Raw genomic sequence first — 15,913 nt, 5'->3', positions numbered from 1 at the left:
AGGGAGTAGGTGGGATCAGGACAGAGCAGGAGGGAGCAGGTGGGATCAGGACAGAGCAGGATAGAGGAGAAGAGAGCAAGATGGAGCTCAGTAGAGTACAGAACAAGCAGTTGGACAAGCTGCCAGACCTCTTGAATGAGTGATCCAGGTAAATTTGAGTTTTGAGGTAAGTTATACTTTAGGTACAAACATTCTATTTTATAGGCCAATAAACCCAAAGTACAAAGGAATAAATACTAAACTACAGTCACAAATATATATTTAAACTTTCAGGAGCTTTTCCAAGCTAAATGTATTTAATATATAGCTGTGGAGAATCCAGATTAACCTGCCACTTTGTCATACAATTTATCATTAATACCATTTAATTTCCCACAGGATGTTCCTATCTAGGTTGCTCCCTCCCCACATCCCTCTTGGTGTCATGTTGTTATACAGTAGTTACTGGGAAGTGTTTGGTTATTTCATTTTGGATGGTTGTAAATGTTATAGATCTTGGTAAACTGATGTCTGATTCCTTAATTTCTACCTAGACCATAAGTATCTAAACTGAGAGAGCTCCTGAGATAAAGGGGAGATCACTGCTGGGGCACTGCTGGAGGGATCACTACTGGGGCACTGCTGGGGGGGAGATCACTGCTAGGGGCACTGCTGGGGGGGATATCACTACTGGGAGCACTGCTGGGGGGGAGATCACTGCTGGGGGCACTGTTGGGGGGGAGATTACTACTGGGGGCACTGCTGGGAGGGAGATCACTACTGGGGGCACTGCTGGGAGGGAGATCACTACTGGGGGCACTGCTGGGAGGGAGATCACTACTGGGGGGCACTACTGGGGAGGAGACAACTACTGGGGGCACTCCTGGGGGGGAGATCACTACTGGGGGCACTGCTGGGGGGTGATCACTACTGGGTAGATCACTACTGGGGGCACTGCTGGGGGGAGATCACTACTGGGGGAACTGCTGGGGGGAGATCACTACTGGGGCACTGCTGGGAGGGAGATCACTACTGGGGGCACTGCTGGGGGGAGATCACTACTGGGGGCACTGCTGGGGGGTTATCACTACTGGGGGCACTGCTGGGGGGTTATCACTACTGGGTGCACTGCTGGGGGGGAGATCACTACTGGGGGCACTGCTGGGGGGGAGATCACTACTGGGGGCACTGCTGGGGGGGAGATCACTACTGGGGGCACTGCTGGGGGGGAGATCACTACTGGGGGCACTGCTGGGGAGAGATCACTACTGGGGGCACTGCTGGGGGGGAGATCACTACTGGGTGCACTGCTGGGGGGTGATCACTAATGGGGGCACTGCTGGGGGGAGATCACTACTGGGGGCACTGCTGGGGGGAGATCACTACTGGGGGCACTGCTGGGGGGAGATCACTACTGGGGGCATGGCTGGGGGGGAGATCACTACTACAATGCCTTTGCAGTAGGTGTAGGTGGGTCTACAACTGCATTATATAAGGGGCACTGCATAGGATGACTACTACTGGGGGCACTGCATAGGGGCCACTACTGGGGGCACTGTATAAAAGCTTGTGAAGCTATACAAGGGTGAAGAAATGCCTAGGGTGCCAAGAAACCTTGCACCGGCCCTGGCTCGGAGGATGAACCTATCTGGTACATTACTGTAGCTTCAGTCTTGTCTTAGTAAGAACCTTGGAGTGAGAATCAGTGACAAGATAACTTCACCGCATCGGAGCTGTATGAGGCTGTCGGGCCAAGCGGCTTCTCTCACCATTAAGTTTCCGTGACCGCACCGGCTGTTTAGCAACATGAAACACAGGACGCTATACATGAATGGTTAGACAGCACTTACCTATATCGATGTAGAAAGCCTGGTTAATGATAGATAATATGTCTTGCAGCTTCTCATTCATGTGGTCACGTGCACTTTCCTGTTTCTCCTCCTCGCTGAAGAGAAAGAGATCTTGGGCCATTTGCTGAATCTGAGGCTGATCTTGGAGTATCCTCTGCTTTTCCAATGTAGAGCTGGAATCCAAGTCATCGGCCACTACAATCACCTTACTCTTCCCTATAAAGAATAGAGCTGCTATTACCATATTGCCACTTACACCAGTCACCCCAATACACTGTACGGCACACCGTTCCCGGAGGAGAGGATTCCATATTACTCTACTTTGTGATATTTCATAACAAAAGCATCAAACAATTTTTCATATAACAAAAAAATGTATACAGTATAAACTGTTTAAATAGCCTCACTATTACAGATAGATAGCTCAAAGAAACACAAGTCTATTCTTACAGTGCAACATAAAACACTTCATCTCAATACCAAAATATGTCATATATATATATATATATATATATATATATATATACATATAAATATAACTGTATAGAACTATCTGTCTGTCTGTCTGTCTCCCACTGCTTATAAACCCTTCCCACTTCATGTGCTGTGAATTGCTGCTTACATTGTAACTTGCTATAGCTGTTACACTGTGAGAATACAGTGGATGGATTAGAGCATAGAGTATCGGGTAAATTTACTAAGGATCGTGATGGTCTGAGATCACATTCAGGGGTGTGTTTGGCAATATTGGGTGTGAAATCATGATTCTCTCTGTAAAACATGGGTGAAAACACAAATAGAAATAAATATCAGCCAATTCCCCCATATTTCCTCAGTCAGGACTGCTTTAGGAGCCAGGTGCTGGTTCATTGAAATATGGGGAGCCCCATGCCATTTTCCCCCCTATTTCCTGAACTAGGACTGGGTCACAAAGCCCAAAGCTAGTAATGCTTGGGAGGTGGGACTCCATGCTATTTGTTTTTTACCATAAATGTTTACACTATATACATGTACTAGCCTACATGGATCTCACCGATATGTGCAGGCTGCATGTTTGGGAGTGTTTGGCTATGGTCAGACACAGGGAACACGAGCAGGAAACACAATCTCACACACCATCGAAAAATCGATTCAACAAAAACATGATTCTTGGTAAATTTGGTAGTTTCGGCTGACAAATCTCTCCGTGTGCCTGCGATTCGGAGCATGTAATTCAGGCAAACTCAAGCAAAACACGATTCTTAGTAAATGTACCCCTCAGTGTCTTTGGTTGGATCCACTTAATGAATAGCTATAAATAATGTGACTTATCAATTGGAGATGACTCGATAAACAGCAAATGCATAACACAACCTGTCCTACCTCATGTGTGTGATGTGCCTCAGTCTCTCTTACCCAGTATCCTGTGCAGATAGTCCAGCTCCTGAGTATACAGACAGTCCGTCACATCTGTGATATTCACTCTCCCTCTCTTCTTGGAGTGATACAGGATGGCGACATCGCACCTCTGCACCTCCGCGCAGAACTCCCGTTGACCGTTGTTAGTTATGATGAATGGCCGCACTTCTCCGACCACCCTACGCGATGATGTGAGAAAGTCTTGGAGAAAACCGTAACTACTCGCTCCTTCCCGGGAAAGTATCCCAACAACTTTAGTTTTTCTTATTTGTATTCTAAGAAGTTTGTATGGAAGAGATGAACAATTCCTGATAAGTGTGTTCCAGATGCGAAGAATCAATGTCAGACACATTCTGTTCTGAAAAGGAAACAGAAATTTAATTACAATAATTTCTTTTTTGGTTTGGACTGGAGTGTACTTTGGGGGTTACAGCACCCTTTAAAGCCAGCCGGCCCTTTACTTATGACACAGGCGCACGCTTGGCACTACTTTGTTGATGCACGTGCGGCTACTGCGCACACAATTCACAAACACAGAAAATAATTATTTTTTTGGTTTGGACTGGAGTGTACTTTGGGGGTTACAGCACCCTTTAACGGTCAAGCCAGCCGGCCCTTTACTTATGACACAGGCGCACGCTTGGCACTACTTTGTTGATGCACGTGCGGCTACTGCGCACACAATTCACAAACACAGAAAATATATTATTTTTTTAGCACTTGGGGGGAGCACCCCTGATGGACAGAGCACCCCCTTGACAACACTACAGCACCCCTTTAGGACTGGGACACTGCACAGGACTTTGGAGTGGACACAGCCCCTATGGAGAACTGACTGCACAACACAGTCCAGCCAGCCCCTATGGACTTTGAAGTAGTGGACACAGCCCCTATTAACAACAGCAGCACAGCACAACACTACACTGCACTACACTACACAACACAGCCAGCCCCTATGGACTTTGAAGTAGTGGACAACAGCAGCACTACACTACACTACACAGCCATAACTCCCACCCTCCCTCTTCACTGTCCACAGCCGAGTGAGAAAATGGCGCCGACGCGGGTACCTTATATAGGATCCAAAACCCGCGAGACTCGGAAGGCGGGATGATGACGTTTTGCCTCGTTTTCAGATCTGAGTCAGGCGGGAAAAGTCGAGCCTGACTCGGATCGGACTCGGATCGGTGGGGCTCGGGGGGGTTCGGATTTCAGAAATCCGAACCCGCACACCCCTAGTATAAACACAGGGCACATACCAGGCTCACAGATACTTCATATGGTACACACACAGGGCACATACCAGGCTCGCAGATACTTCATATGGTATAAACACAGGGCACATACCAGGCTCGCAGATACTTCATATGGTATAAACACAGGGCACATTCCAGGCTCGCAGATACTTCATATGGTACACACACAGGGCACATACCAGGCTAGCAGATACTTCATATGGTATAAACACAGGGCACATACCAGGCTCGCAGATACTTCATATGGTACAAACACAGGGCACATACCAGGATTGCAGATACTTCATATGGTATTAACACAGGGCACATACCAGGCTCGCAGATACTTCATATGGTACACACACAGGGTACATACCAGGCTAGCAGATACTTCATATGGTATAAACACAGGGCACATACCAGGCTTGCAGATACTTCATATGGTATAAACACAGGGCACATACCAGGCTCGCAGATACTTCATATGGTATAAACACAGGGCACATACCAGGCTCGCAGATATTTCATATGGTATAATCAGGGCACATACCAGGCTCGCAGATACTTCATATTGTACACACACAGGGCACATACCAGGCTAGCAGATACTTCATATGGTACAAACACAGGGCACATACCAGGCTCGCAGATACTTCATATGGTACAAACACAGGGCACATACCAGGCTCGCAGATACTTCATATGGTACAAACACAGGGCACATACCAGGCTCGCAGATACTTCATATTGTACACACACAGGGCACATATCAGAAGCACAGATGGAGATAGGAGAACTGATAAGGAGGCTGTCTTATTACCTATCTGTCACTTGTTACAGTGCTCAGTTAAATATTTATGTAATGATTGAAATGTCCGTCCAGTTTAGATTTATGTGAATTCTTCATTAATTCCAAAACCTACTCACTGTGACATCCCAGTATATTAACTGACTATATCATTGATTATACATATTAGCTGGTGACGTCAGGGCGAATGAGGGGGATTTATCAAATCTTGAAGAGAGAGAAAGTGGTGAAGTTGCCTGTACAGAACCAACCAATCATCTTCTAAGTGTCATTTTACACATTGTGCTAGAAAATAACAGGTAGAAGCTGATTGGCTGCTATATGCAACTTCTCAACTGTGCCCCTCATTATACATTAGGTGACATCACTAAGTATATATATATATATATATATATATATATATATATATAAATAAAAAATTAGTTGATGGCATCACTGAGTATATGTTATGTGGTGACATCATCACTAGTCACTATGTCTACATATAGACGTTCGGTATTGGACTGGTACTTATATAAATATTACTGTACATATTTATGGATATTCCTGAATTAATAGTTAAACAACATAGATAAGTGATACATCTGTTTTCTATACTCACCAGGATAAGAATCTCTTCCGCTTTCTGTGAACCTACAGATCAGAAGGAAATTTGTGATATGAAAGTAGGACTCCAGATAGGATGAGATATTACGTGTTCTCTGTATGCTCTTATTACATTGGCTATCTTGTACTGATCATTAAAGAAGTAAAAGGTTCGCCAGTGACATGCTGTCAGCAATAGCAAGCAGGGAGGATCAGGAGAAAACAGAAGGGAATAAGAGGGAGCAGGAGGAAACAGGAGTGTGCAGGAGGAAACAGGAGTGTGCAGGAGGAAACAGGAGTGTGCAGGAGGACACAGGAGGGAGCAGGTGGGATTAGGACAGAGCAGGATAGAGTGGGAGGGAACAGGTGGAATCAGTACAGAGCAGGTGGGATCAGGTGGGATCAGAACAGAGCAAGAGGGAGCAGGTGGGATCAGGACAGAGCAGGAGGGAGCAGGTGGGATCAGGACAGAGCAGGAGGGAGCAGGTGGGCTCAGGACATTGCAGGAGGGGGCAGGTGGGATCAGAACAGAGAAAGAGGGAGTAGGTGGGATCAGGACAGAGCAGGAGGGAGCAGGTGGGATCAGGACAGAGCAGGATAGAGGAGAAGAGAGCAAGATGGAGCTCAGTAGAGTACAGAACAAGCAGTTGGACAAGCTGCCAGACCTCTTGAATGAGTGATCCAGGTAAATTTGAGTTTTGAGGTAAGTTATACTTTAGGTACAAACATTCTATTTTATAGGCCAATAAACCCAAAGTACAAAGGAATAAATACTAAACTACAGTCACAAATATATATTTAAACTTTCAGGAGCTTTTCCAAGCTAAATGTATTTAATATATAGCTGTGGAGAATCCAGATTAACCTGCCACTTTGTCATACAATTTATCATTAATACCATTTAATTTCCCACAGGATGTTCCTATCTAGGTTGCTCCCTCCCCACATCCCTCTTGGTGTCATGTTGTTATACAGTAGTTACTGGGAAGTGTTTGGTTATTTCATTTTGGATGGTTGTAAATGTTATAGATCTTGGTAAACTGATGTCTGATTCCTTAATTTCTACCTAGACCATAAGTATCTAAACTGAGAGAGCTCCTGAGATAAAGGGGAGATCACTGCTGGGGCACTGCTGGAGGGATCACTACTGGGGCACTGCTGGGGGGGAGATCACTGCTAGGGGCACTGCTGGGGGGGATATCACTACTGGGAGCACTGCTGGGGGGGAGATCACTGCTGGGGGCACTGTTGGGGGGGAGATTACTACTGGGGGCACTGCTGGGAGGGAGATCACTACTGGGGGCACTGCTGGGAGGGAGATCACTACTGGGGGCACTGCTGGGAGGGAGATCACTACTGGGGGGCACTACTGGGGAGGAGACAACTACTGGGGGCACTCCTGGGGGGGAGATCACTACTGGGGGCACTGCTGGGGGGTGATCACTACTGGGTAGATCACTACTGGGGGCACTGCTGGGGGGAGATCACTACTGGGGGAACTGCTGGGGGGAGATCACTACTGGGGCACTGCTGGGAGGGAGATCACTACTGGGGGCACTGCTGGGGGGAGATCACTACTGGGGGCACTGCTGGGGGGTTATCACTACTGGGGGCACTGCTGGGGGGTTATCACTACTGGGTGCACTGCTGGGGGGGAGATCACTACTGGGGGCACTGCTGGGGGGGAGATCACTACTGGGGGCACTGCTGGGGGGGAGATCACTACTGGGGGCACTGCTGGGGGGGAGATCACTACTGGGGGCACTGCTGGGGAGAGATCACTACTGGGGGCACTGCTGGGGGGGAGATCACTACTGGGTGCACTGCTGGGGGGTGATCACTAATGGGGGCACTGCTGGGGGGAGATCACTACTGGGGGCACTGCTGGGGGGAGATCACTACTGGGGGCACTGCTGGGGGGAGATCACTACTGGGGGCATGGCTGGGGGGGAGATCACTACTACAATGCCTTTGCAGTAGGTGTAGGTGGGTCTACAACTGCATTATATAAGGGGCACTGCATAGGATGACTACTACTGGGGGCACTGCATAGGGGCCACTACTGGGGGCACTGTATAAAAGCTTGTGAAGCTATACAAGGGTGAAGAAATGCCTAGGGTGCCAAGAAACCTTGCACCGGCCCTGGCTCGGAGGATGAACCTATCTGGTACATTACTGTAGCTTCAGTCTTGTCTTAGTAAGAACCTTGGAGTGAGAATCAGTGACAAGATAACTTCACCGCATCGGAGCTGTATGAGGCTGTCGGGCCAAGCGGCTTCTCTCACCATTAAGTTTCCGTGACCGCACCGGCTGTTTAGCAACATGAAACACAGGACGCTATACATGAATGGTTAGACAGCACTTACCTATATCGATGTAGAAAGCCTGGTTAATGATAGATAATATGTCTTGCAGCTTCTCATTCATGTGGTCACGTGCACTTTCCTGTTTCTCCTCCTCGCTGAAGAGAAAGAGATCTTGGGCCATTTGCTGAATCTGAGGCTGATCTTGGAGTATCCTCTGCTTTTCCAATGTAGAGCTGGAATCCAAGTCATCGGCCACTACAATCACCTTACTCTTCCCTATAAAGAATAGAGCTGCTATTACCATATTGCCACTTACACCAGTCACCCCAATACACTGTACGGCACACCGTTCCCGGAGGAGAGGATTCCATATTACTCTACTTTGTGATATTTCATAACAAAAGCATCAAACAATTTTTCATATAACAAAAAAATGTATACAGTATAAACTGTTTAAATAGCCTCACTATTACAGATAGATAGCTCAAAGAAACACAAGTCTATTCTTACAGTGCAACATAAAACACTTCATCTCAATACCAAAATATGTCATATATATATATATATATATATATATATATATATATACATATAAATATAACTGTATAGAACTATCTGTCTGTCTGTCTGTCTCCCACTGCTTATAAACCCTTCCCACTTCATGTGCTGTGAATTGCTGCTTACATTGTAACTTGCTATAGCTGTTACACTGTGAGAATACAGTGGATGGATTAGAGCATAGAGTATCGGGTAAATTTACTAAGGATCGTGATGGTCTGAGATCACATTCAGGGGTGTGTTTGGCAATATTGGGTGTGAAATCATGATTCTCTCTGTAAAACATGGGTGAAAACACAAATAGAAATAAATATCAGCCAATTCCCCCATATTTCCTCAGTCAGGACTGCTTTAGGAGCCAGGTGCTGGTTCATTGAAATATGGGGAGCCCCATGCCATTTTCCCCCCTATTTCCTGAACTAGGACTGGGTCACAAAGCCCAAAGCTAGTAATGCTTGGGAGGTGGGACTCCATGCTATTTGTTTTTTACCATAAATGTTTACACTATATACATGTACTAGCCTACATGGATCTCACTGATATGTGCAGGCTGCATGTTTGGGAGTGTTTGGCTATGGTCAGACACAGGGAACACGAGCAGGAAACACAATCTCACACACCATCGAAAAATCGATTCAACAAAAACATGATTCTTGGTAAATTTGGTAGTTTCGGCTGACAAATCTCTCCGTGTGCCTGCGATTCGGAGCATGTAATTCAGGCAAACTCAAGCAAAACACGATTCTTAGTAAATGTACCCCTCAGTGTCTTTGGTTGGATCCACTTAATGAATAGCTATAAATAATGTGACTTATCAATTGGAGATGACTCGATAAACAGCAAATGCATAACACAACCTGTCCTACCTCATGTGTGTGATGTGCCTCAGTCTCTCTTACCCAGTATCCTGTGCAGATAGTCCAGCTCCTGAGTATACAGACAGTCCGTCACATCTGTGATATTCACTCTCCCTCTCTTCTTGGAGTGATACAGGATGGCGACATCGCACCTCTGCACCTCCGCGCAGAACTCCCGTTGACCATTGTTAGTTATGATGAATGGCCGCACTTCTCCGACCACCCTACGCGATGATGTGAGAAAGTCTTGGAGAAAACCGTAACTACTCGCTCCTTCCCGGGAAAGTATCCCAACAACTTTAGTTTTTCTTATTTGTATTCTAAGAAGTTTGTATGGAAGAGATGAACAATTCCTGATAAGTGTGTTCCAGATGCGAAGAATCAATGTCAGACACATTCTGTTCTGAAAAGGAAACAGAAATTTAATTACAATAATTTCTTGATTTTTTTTCTTTCTTTTTTTCCCCAAAAAATAAAAAAATAAAAACAGAGGGGTTGGGTCTATAACGACAGGCTTTGCTGAGAATTGCGCAGTTGTGCTCCCATCCCACCATCGTACTAGGAGTCCCTCAATATTTGGGATGTACAGTATATCCTGCATGCATAGATATATTTAATTGCATTACCCCCATTCAGTGATCCCCCTCCACTAGAATCCTGGAGGAAGCAGCCAGGAAGTAGGTGTCACACTTGTTTGACTGTGGCCCTGTTCCATTCCATGCCAAGCTGTGATTTGTGGCATTATAAAGCAGGGGTGTGGCTATGATAATGTGATGCAATGCAAATGGTGTCATTAAAACCCCAGACCACCCACTATAGTCGGGAAGTGGGGGATGCAGGAGACCGGCCTGGTCAACTTGCCATCCCAGGTTTGATGCCTGAAGATCAGGTGGGAAGAGACTGTCTGTAGTCCAGGTGTGACATGTTTTCACCTTAGGAGATTTATATTCATCCTTTGTTGTCCAATGTTCCAAGAGAGAGTACTGTATCTCACCAAGTCATACAAGTCACCGGAGAAAAGATTTCACCACCGTAAGGTACGGGATGGCTGTTCTGCCAAGCCAACCTGATCCTGATCACCAGCACTAGTGTTATAACTGCTCCTGATGGGCTGACTGGGTTGGATACGGGATCGACCCAGGTCACGGCACAGTGTGCACAGTCTGACCCAGGTTATCTGACCCAGGTTATGCCTAAATTTAGCTGATTGGCGGGTGTGGAGCAGTCGCCAACCACTTTTTATGACCTCACAAGTTAATCAGGGCAGACCTGGGTTTCATGTGAATGGGGCTTACCTGGGAATAACTCAGGTCAAAGGTGCAGAGTAAATGGGTAAAACAAAATTTGTGCAGTGGCGCGTAGAACCTCACACAGTACATCATTAACTTTATAAGAATCATTTATGAAAAAATAATGAAAAAATCTAATTGCTCTCGGGAGTATATAAAAATATTAATCTCACATATTAAACACACGCAGCTCCAGAGTGACTAATATATGACAATTCTTAATTCTAAAGTACAAGCATAAGAATACACAATTGTAATATTGTTTCTCCAATGTAAATGTAGCACACAGGGGGCCTGATTCAGAGCCGGACGCTCTGAAAGAGCGCTCGCTCTGAATCAGGGCGTTTTTGTTTTATTTTTGTGCGGCCTCCTGGCCGCTCGCATAGCTGTGGGTGACCACCCATAGCTATTGTAAGCGGCCAGGTTGATGGTCGCGATGGTCAAGACCTTGTGGTAGGGGCTTGTGGCCGCAAGCCCCTGAGAGCTTCCGGCTCTAATAGAGCCAGAAGCTCTCCCACTGACATCACTCATGATGTCAGTGGGGCCACCCTCAAATGGCAGGGGTTCGCAAGGGAATGCCTCCGTTTGGCCAGCCACCCCCCCTGCCCGCCTCCCAAATTGGGCGAGCCGTCAATCACCATCGACAGCTCGCCCCCTTTGGTGCAAGACCCGTAGCAACGGAGCTAGCCGGATCTTGTGCTTGCGAAAATCGGAGCCGGCTCAGGCGTGCAAATGCGCAGTGGCCAAACATCGACCCGCATAGCGCTCGCGAGTGGGTCTGAATCAGACCCTGTGTCTATAAATCCACACAATATAATAATATTCTCCAATACTAGGTAAAGGTAAGAGTTTGATTTAGATGTATGCCTGCTTCTTGAGATAGCCGTCTAGGTACGGAGAAACACGTTAAAGGTTACAGGTGCTCACCTCCATCCGTAGCAATGCTTAGTACTGAAGCTACCTCCTGCTCTGAATTGTCCGGCTGTTGGAGACTCACTGGTGATCACTATTGGCTGCACGCAGACTCTCACTCTGGATGGCCGGTGTGGCCTAACTCACTGAGGATACTACCTGTGCCAATTGGCTGGATTACCGTAAGAGATCATGGAACTATGGGGCTTGATTCACTACGGAACAGAATTCTGCTTATACACACGCACTGCAGGCGTTTATATCAGCGGTGATATTTAAATGTTTGCATTCACATTGCGAACGCAGCCTGACATAAGGACGCCCACTACCCCTTCCTCACATCTGTATACTGGGGGAACAGAGCGAAACAATCAGTAACATCGGACCCATATGCACACTTGCACAAGCCCTGACCTTACTCAGAAATTGTTAGTATCCACGCACGCTATTAGCGCTATTGCTGCTTTTGGCCACGCAGTGGCTAATTTATGCACGCCCCTGGAAACTTGTTGCAATACAGACACGCCTGCGTTCACCCGACCACCCCCCGTCACCGCCCACAAACGGCACTTCTTGTCAATCACTCTGCGTAGCCTCTGCATCACAATTTTGTTTGCAGTTGCTAGTTCACGCACGTACACTGCGATACATACACATGCGCAGAATGCAACAATCAGCCGATCGTGTGCGGATTTGTAACTGCAAACCAAGATGAGTCAGGCCCTTTGTTTTCCCACCCTACATGGCGTATACAGCCCAGTGTCATCTTCATAGTGACAGAGTCACATTATCGGAGCTCCCTCTTGTCACTGGCTGTGGCTGGAATCAGAGGAAGAGTTATAAGTAGTGAGTATTATTGAGGAGATGTCTTTCTGTAACCTACTGTACTGTACTTACCTTATTACACACATACAGTATATGACCTGACTTTCCCCACAGAGATCCCTATAATTGGACTACTGACAAATTTATTTTTTTATTTGCCAGTATCAAGTTTTTCTTTTACTGGTTCATAAGGAGGATTTTGGTGTGAAAGGGTATCGCACTGCACCGTGACCCGCGTCACACCACGGTCCAACCCTGGTCACTACCCGGGAGGAAATGCTCGACCTCGGTTTTTTTTTAGGACGTGACCTGGGTGGGTTATTTTTATAGTCTGAAAAGGATATTACTTGCTGGTATTTACCATTTTCTTAGATTTGTTTCTTTAGAATACAATTAATGACTGATAATTCTGCAAATTATCAACAGCCTCATGTGGCGATGATGACATGATACAGGGCGCAGAGAGGCTACATAACTCCCCCCTGACCTTTGGATTTTCTGATCTGCCCAAAATTGTCAAAAAAGTGTTTTGTTTATAATGAAAGACAGCGAAATAAAAGCCAATGTGTGTTTACCACCACCAATAAATATTTATAATTCATTCTTTATTAATTAAGTTGTGTTTGAAAATATTCCTGGTGTATTTTGAACAAACACATACCCTAAAGGTGGGTACATACCTAAGGGATATATCTGCAGATAATGGTCCTTCATACACACTGAACGACCATAATCTGCATGCTGCGGTGGGTCGTGGGGAGGTGTCAGGGGCGTGTCCCGGTGGGCGGGGGGCATGTCCCGCCCCTCCCCGTGGCTGAAGCTGTGTGTCCATCGGCTGTGCAGCGCAGCCAATGCGATATGTCGGTGAACAACGCCATTCACAGACATATCGCTGGTACACACTGGCCGACGGGCAGCGGATATGTTGGCCGACCAATTGATTGGCCTATATATCTGTCAGTGTGTACCCAGCATAAGATTCACTGTAGTTTATTGTTTTTTAAAAAATAACTGTTTGTGAGACTGTGTCTGTGTTTTTATGAGTGTGTGTGTGCCAGTGTGTGTGCTTATTATATGTGTGTGTTTATATGTGTGTGTGTGTCTGTGTGTGTGTTTATGTGTGTGTGTGTCTGTGTGTTTATATGTGTGTGTTTATATGTGTGTGTGTGTGTCTGTGTGTGTTTATATGTGTGTGTGTGTGTTTATATGTGTGTGTGTCTGTGTGTGTGTTTATGTGTGTGTGTGTGTTTATATGTGTGTGTGTCTGTGTGTGTGTGTGTGTGTGTGTGTGTGTGTGTGTGTGTGTGTTATGTGTGTGTGTGTGTTTATATGTGTGTGTGTCTGTGTGTGTGTCTGTGTGTGTCTGTGTGTGTGTTTATATGTGTGTGTGTCCGCGTGTGTGTTTATATGTGTGTGTGTGTGTGAGATAAAGAGAGGTTGAGAGAGACAGGGAGATGGAATAGATACAGTAGGTTGAGAAGGAGAGAGAGAGAGAGAGAGAGAGAGAGAGAGAGAGAGAGAGAGAGAGAGAGAGAGAGATAAGTTGGAGAGAAAGAGAGAAACTGAGAGAGAGTGAGAGACAGAGAAAGACTTACAGCACAGTAAACTGACTTTGCATATGAGTTCTCTGTCTCTCTGTCTCTCTCTCTCTCTCTTTCTCCGTCCCTCTCTCTCTCTCTTCCTCCTTCTCTCTCTCTCTCTCCCTCCCTCTCTCTCCTTCTCTCTCTCTCTCTCTCTCCCTCCTTCTCTCTCTCTCCCTCCCTCTCTCTCTCCTTCTCTCTCTCTCTCTCTCTCTCTCTCCCTCCTTCTCTCTCTCTCTTCCTCCTTCTCTCTCTCTCTCTCCCTCCCTCTCTCTCCTTCTCTCTCTCTCTCTCTCCCTCCTTCTCTCTCTCCCTCCTTCTCTCTCTCTCTCTCTCTCTCTCTCTCTCTCCCTCCTTATCTCTCTCTCTCTCTCTCCTTGTGAAGTCAGTCACTTCTCACCTCTCTCAGGTATCAAGTACTTATGATTGGCTGGCAGAGACGGGAGCCCCATTTCCTATGGCTCATAGGGCCATATTCAATTAGGCTGTGAAAAAGTCATTTTCGCATGTTTCAATTATCCCCTTATTCAATTTCAAAGACTTTTCGCCGGTGCACCTCTGGGAAATGTCATTTAAAAGTTAACTGTGTCAAAAAAAGTAAAAAAATAGGGACACCCCAAAAAATTTTATTTAATTCTGGAGTAAAAAAAATTAAAAAAATGGGGAACACATTTTTAAATAACAAAATTAATTCAGGGGGGTTCCCAAGTATGCGGCAGGTGTTTAAAAGAATGTGGGTGGTAGCAGCAGGTGCATTTTTGCAGAATTTTAAAAATGCCCTTTAGGGACTTAAAAATATGCTTACCCCCATTTTCATGTACCCCAAATTTGATAGGAATAGTTATTTAAAAAACTCACCTCTTCCCAATACATAATCCTTCAGTCTGAAGTGTATATGTAACTGGTGCAGGCTGTGGCTCTTACTGACACAGACTGATGGACAGACTGCGCCAGGGTCCTTATTTGCCGCAGTTTACATTCACGCCCCAATTCTATGGGAATATGGAAACGGGAGATGAGAGAATGTCTCCTGAATCACATGCAGATCCTCCTGTCACATGTGTGATTGTATGTGTGTCTGTGTGTGTGTGTGTGTTAGTGTGTGTGTGAGCGAGAGAGTGTGTATGTGTGATTGTATATGTGTGTAAGAGCCTGTAAGGAATAATGTATAAATATGTAGGAAGGACAAAGTGGAGGGAATAGTCCTAATGATATATTTACAGAATATGGAGTTAATTTACTTCTAGTTTAAGCACAATTTACTGTACCTACTTTTTCTACACATCCGCAGTGTAATCCCCCCACCCCCATCTAATACTATATGGTCCATGCTGTGGTTACTGCTCGTGTTGTGGGGTCTTACCAGTCCGTTAATAAGAGACATGATGACAATCAATCTGCAACCTGTGAGAAATGGAGAGAAGAATAAACATCCCCATTATGACATGAATACCAGTCCGTACATGGAATATCAATTAATACAGTACATGTAGAGATTATAGATATACATAGATATACAGTATTGGGGCATATTGCACATTATGGGCCTGATTCAGACCCACTCGCGAGCGGCTGTACGCTCGCAAGTGGGTCGATGGTCTGCACTGAGCATGCGCACGACGGAGGGAGCTCCGTCGTGCGCATGCGCCAGACACGACGAGCGAAGGACTTTCCTTCGCTCGTTGTGTCCGATCAAAGGGGGCGTGCTGTCAATGTTGATTGACAGCACGC

General features: G+C 46.0%; 1 protein-coding gene across 1 annotated transcript in view; it reads right to left on the bottom strand.

The window, feature by feature from the left end:
- LOC148477398 (uncharacterized) overlaps positions 1–15,581 on the bottom strand; it is a 124,266-nt gene extending 108,685 nt beyond the window's left edge. Inside the window, exons 1-6 of the mRNA XM_088456809.1 lie at positions 15,546–15,581; positions 9,619–9,979; positions 8,222–8,437; positions 5,872–5,903; positions 3,225–3,585; positions 1,830–2,045 (exon numbers count right to left, since the gene is read on the bottom strand). Coding sequence (XP_088312935.1) covers positions 1,830–2,045; positions 3,225–3,585; positions 5,872–5,903; positions 8,222–8,437; positions 9,619–9,979; positions 15,546–15,566 — 1,207 coding nt within the window. The 5' untranslated portion in view covers positions 15,567–15,581. The remainder of the gene's footprint in view (positions 1–1,829; positions 2,046–3,224; positions 3,586–5,871; positions 5,904–8,221; positions 8,438–9,618; positions 9,980–15,545) is intronic.
- Positions 15,582–15,913: the final 332 nt, after the last annotated feature.

Source organism: Taudactylus pleione, unplaced genomic scaffold, assembly GCF_031769625.1.
Source record: "Taudactylus pleione unplaced genomic scaffold, aTauple2 ptg000720l, whole genome shotgun sequence".
NCBI classification, from domain to species: domain Eukaryota; kingdom Metazoa; phylum Chordata; class Amphibia; order Anura; family Myobatrachidae; genus Taudactylus; species Taudactylus pleione.
This window is presented reverse-complemented; position numbering and strand designations above follow the sequence as displayed.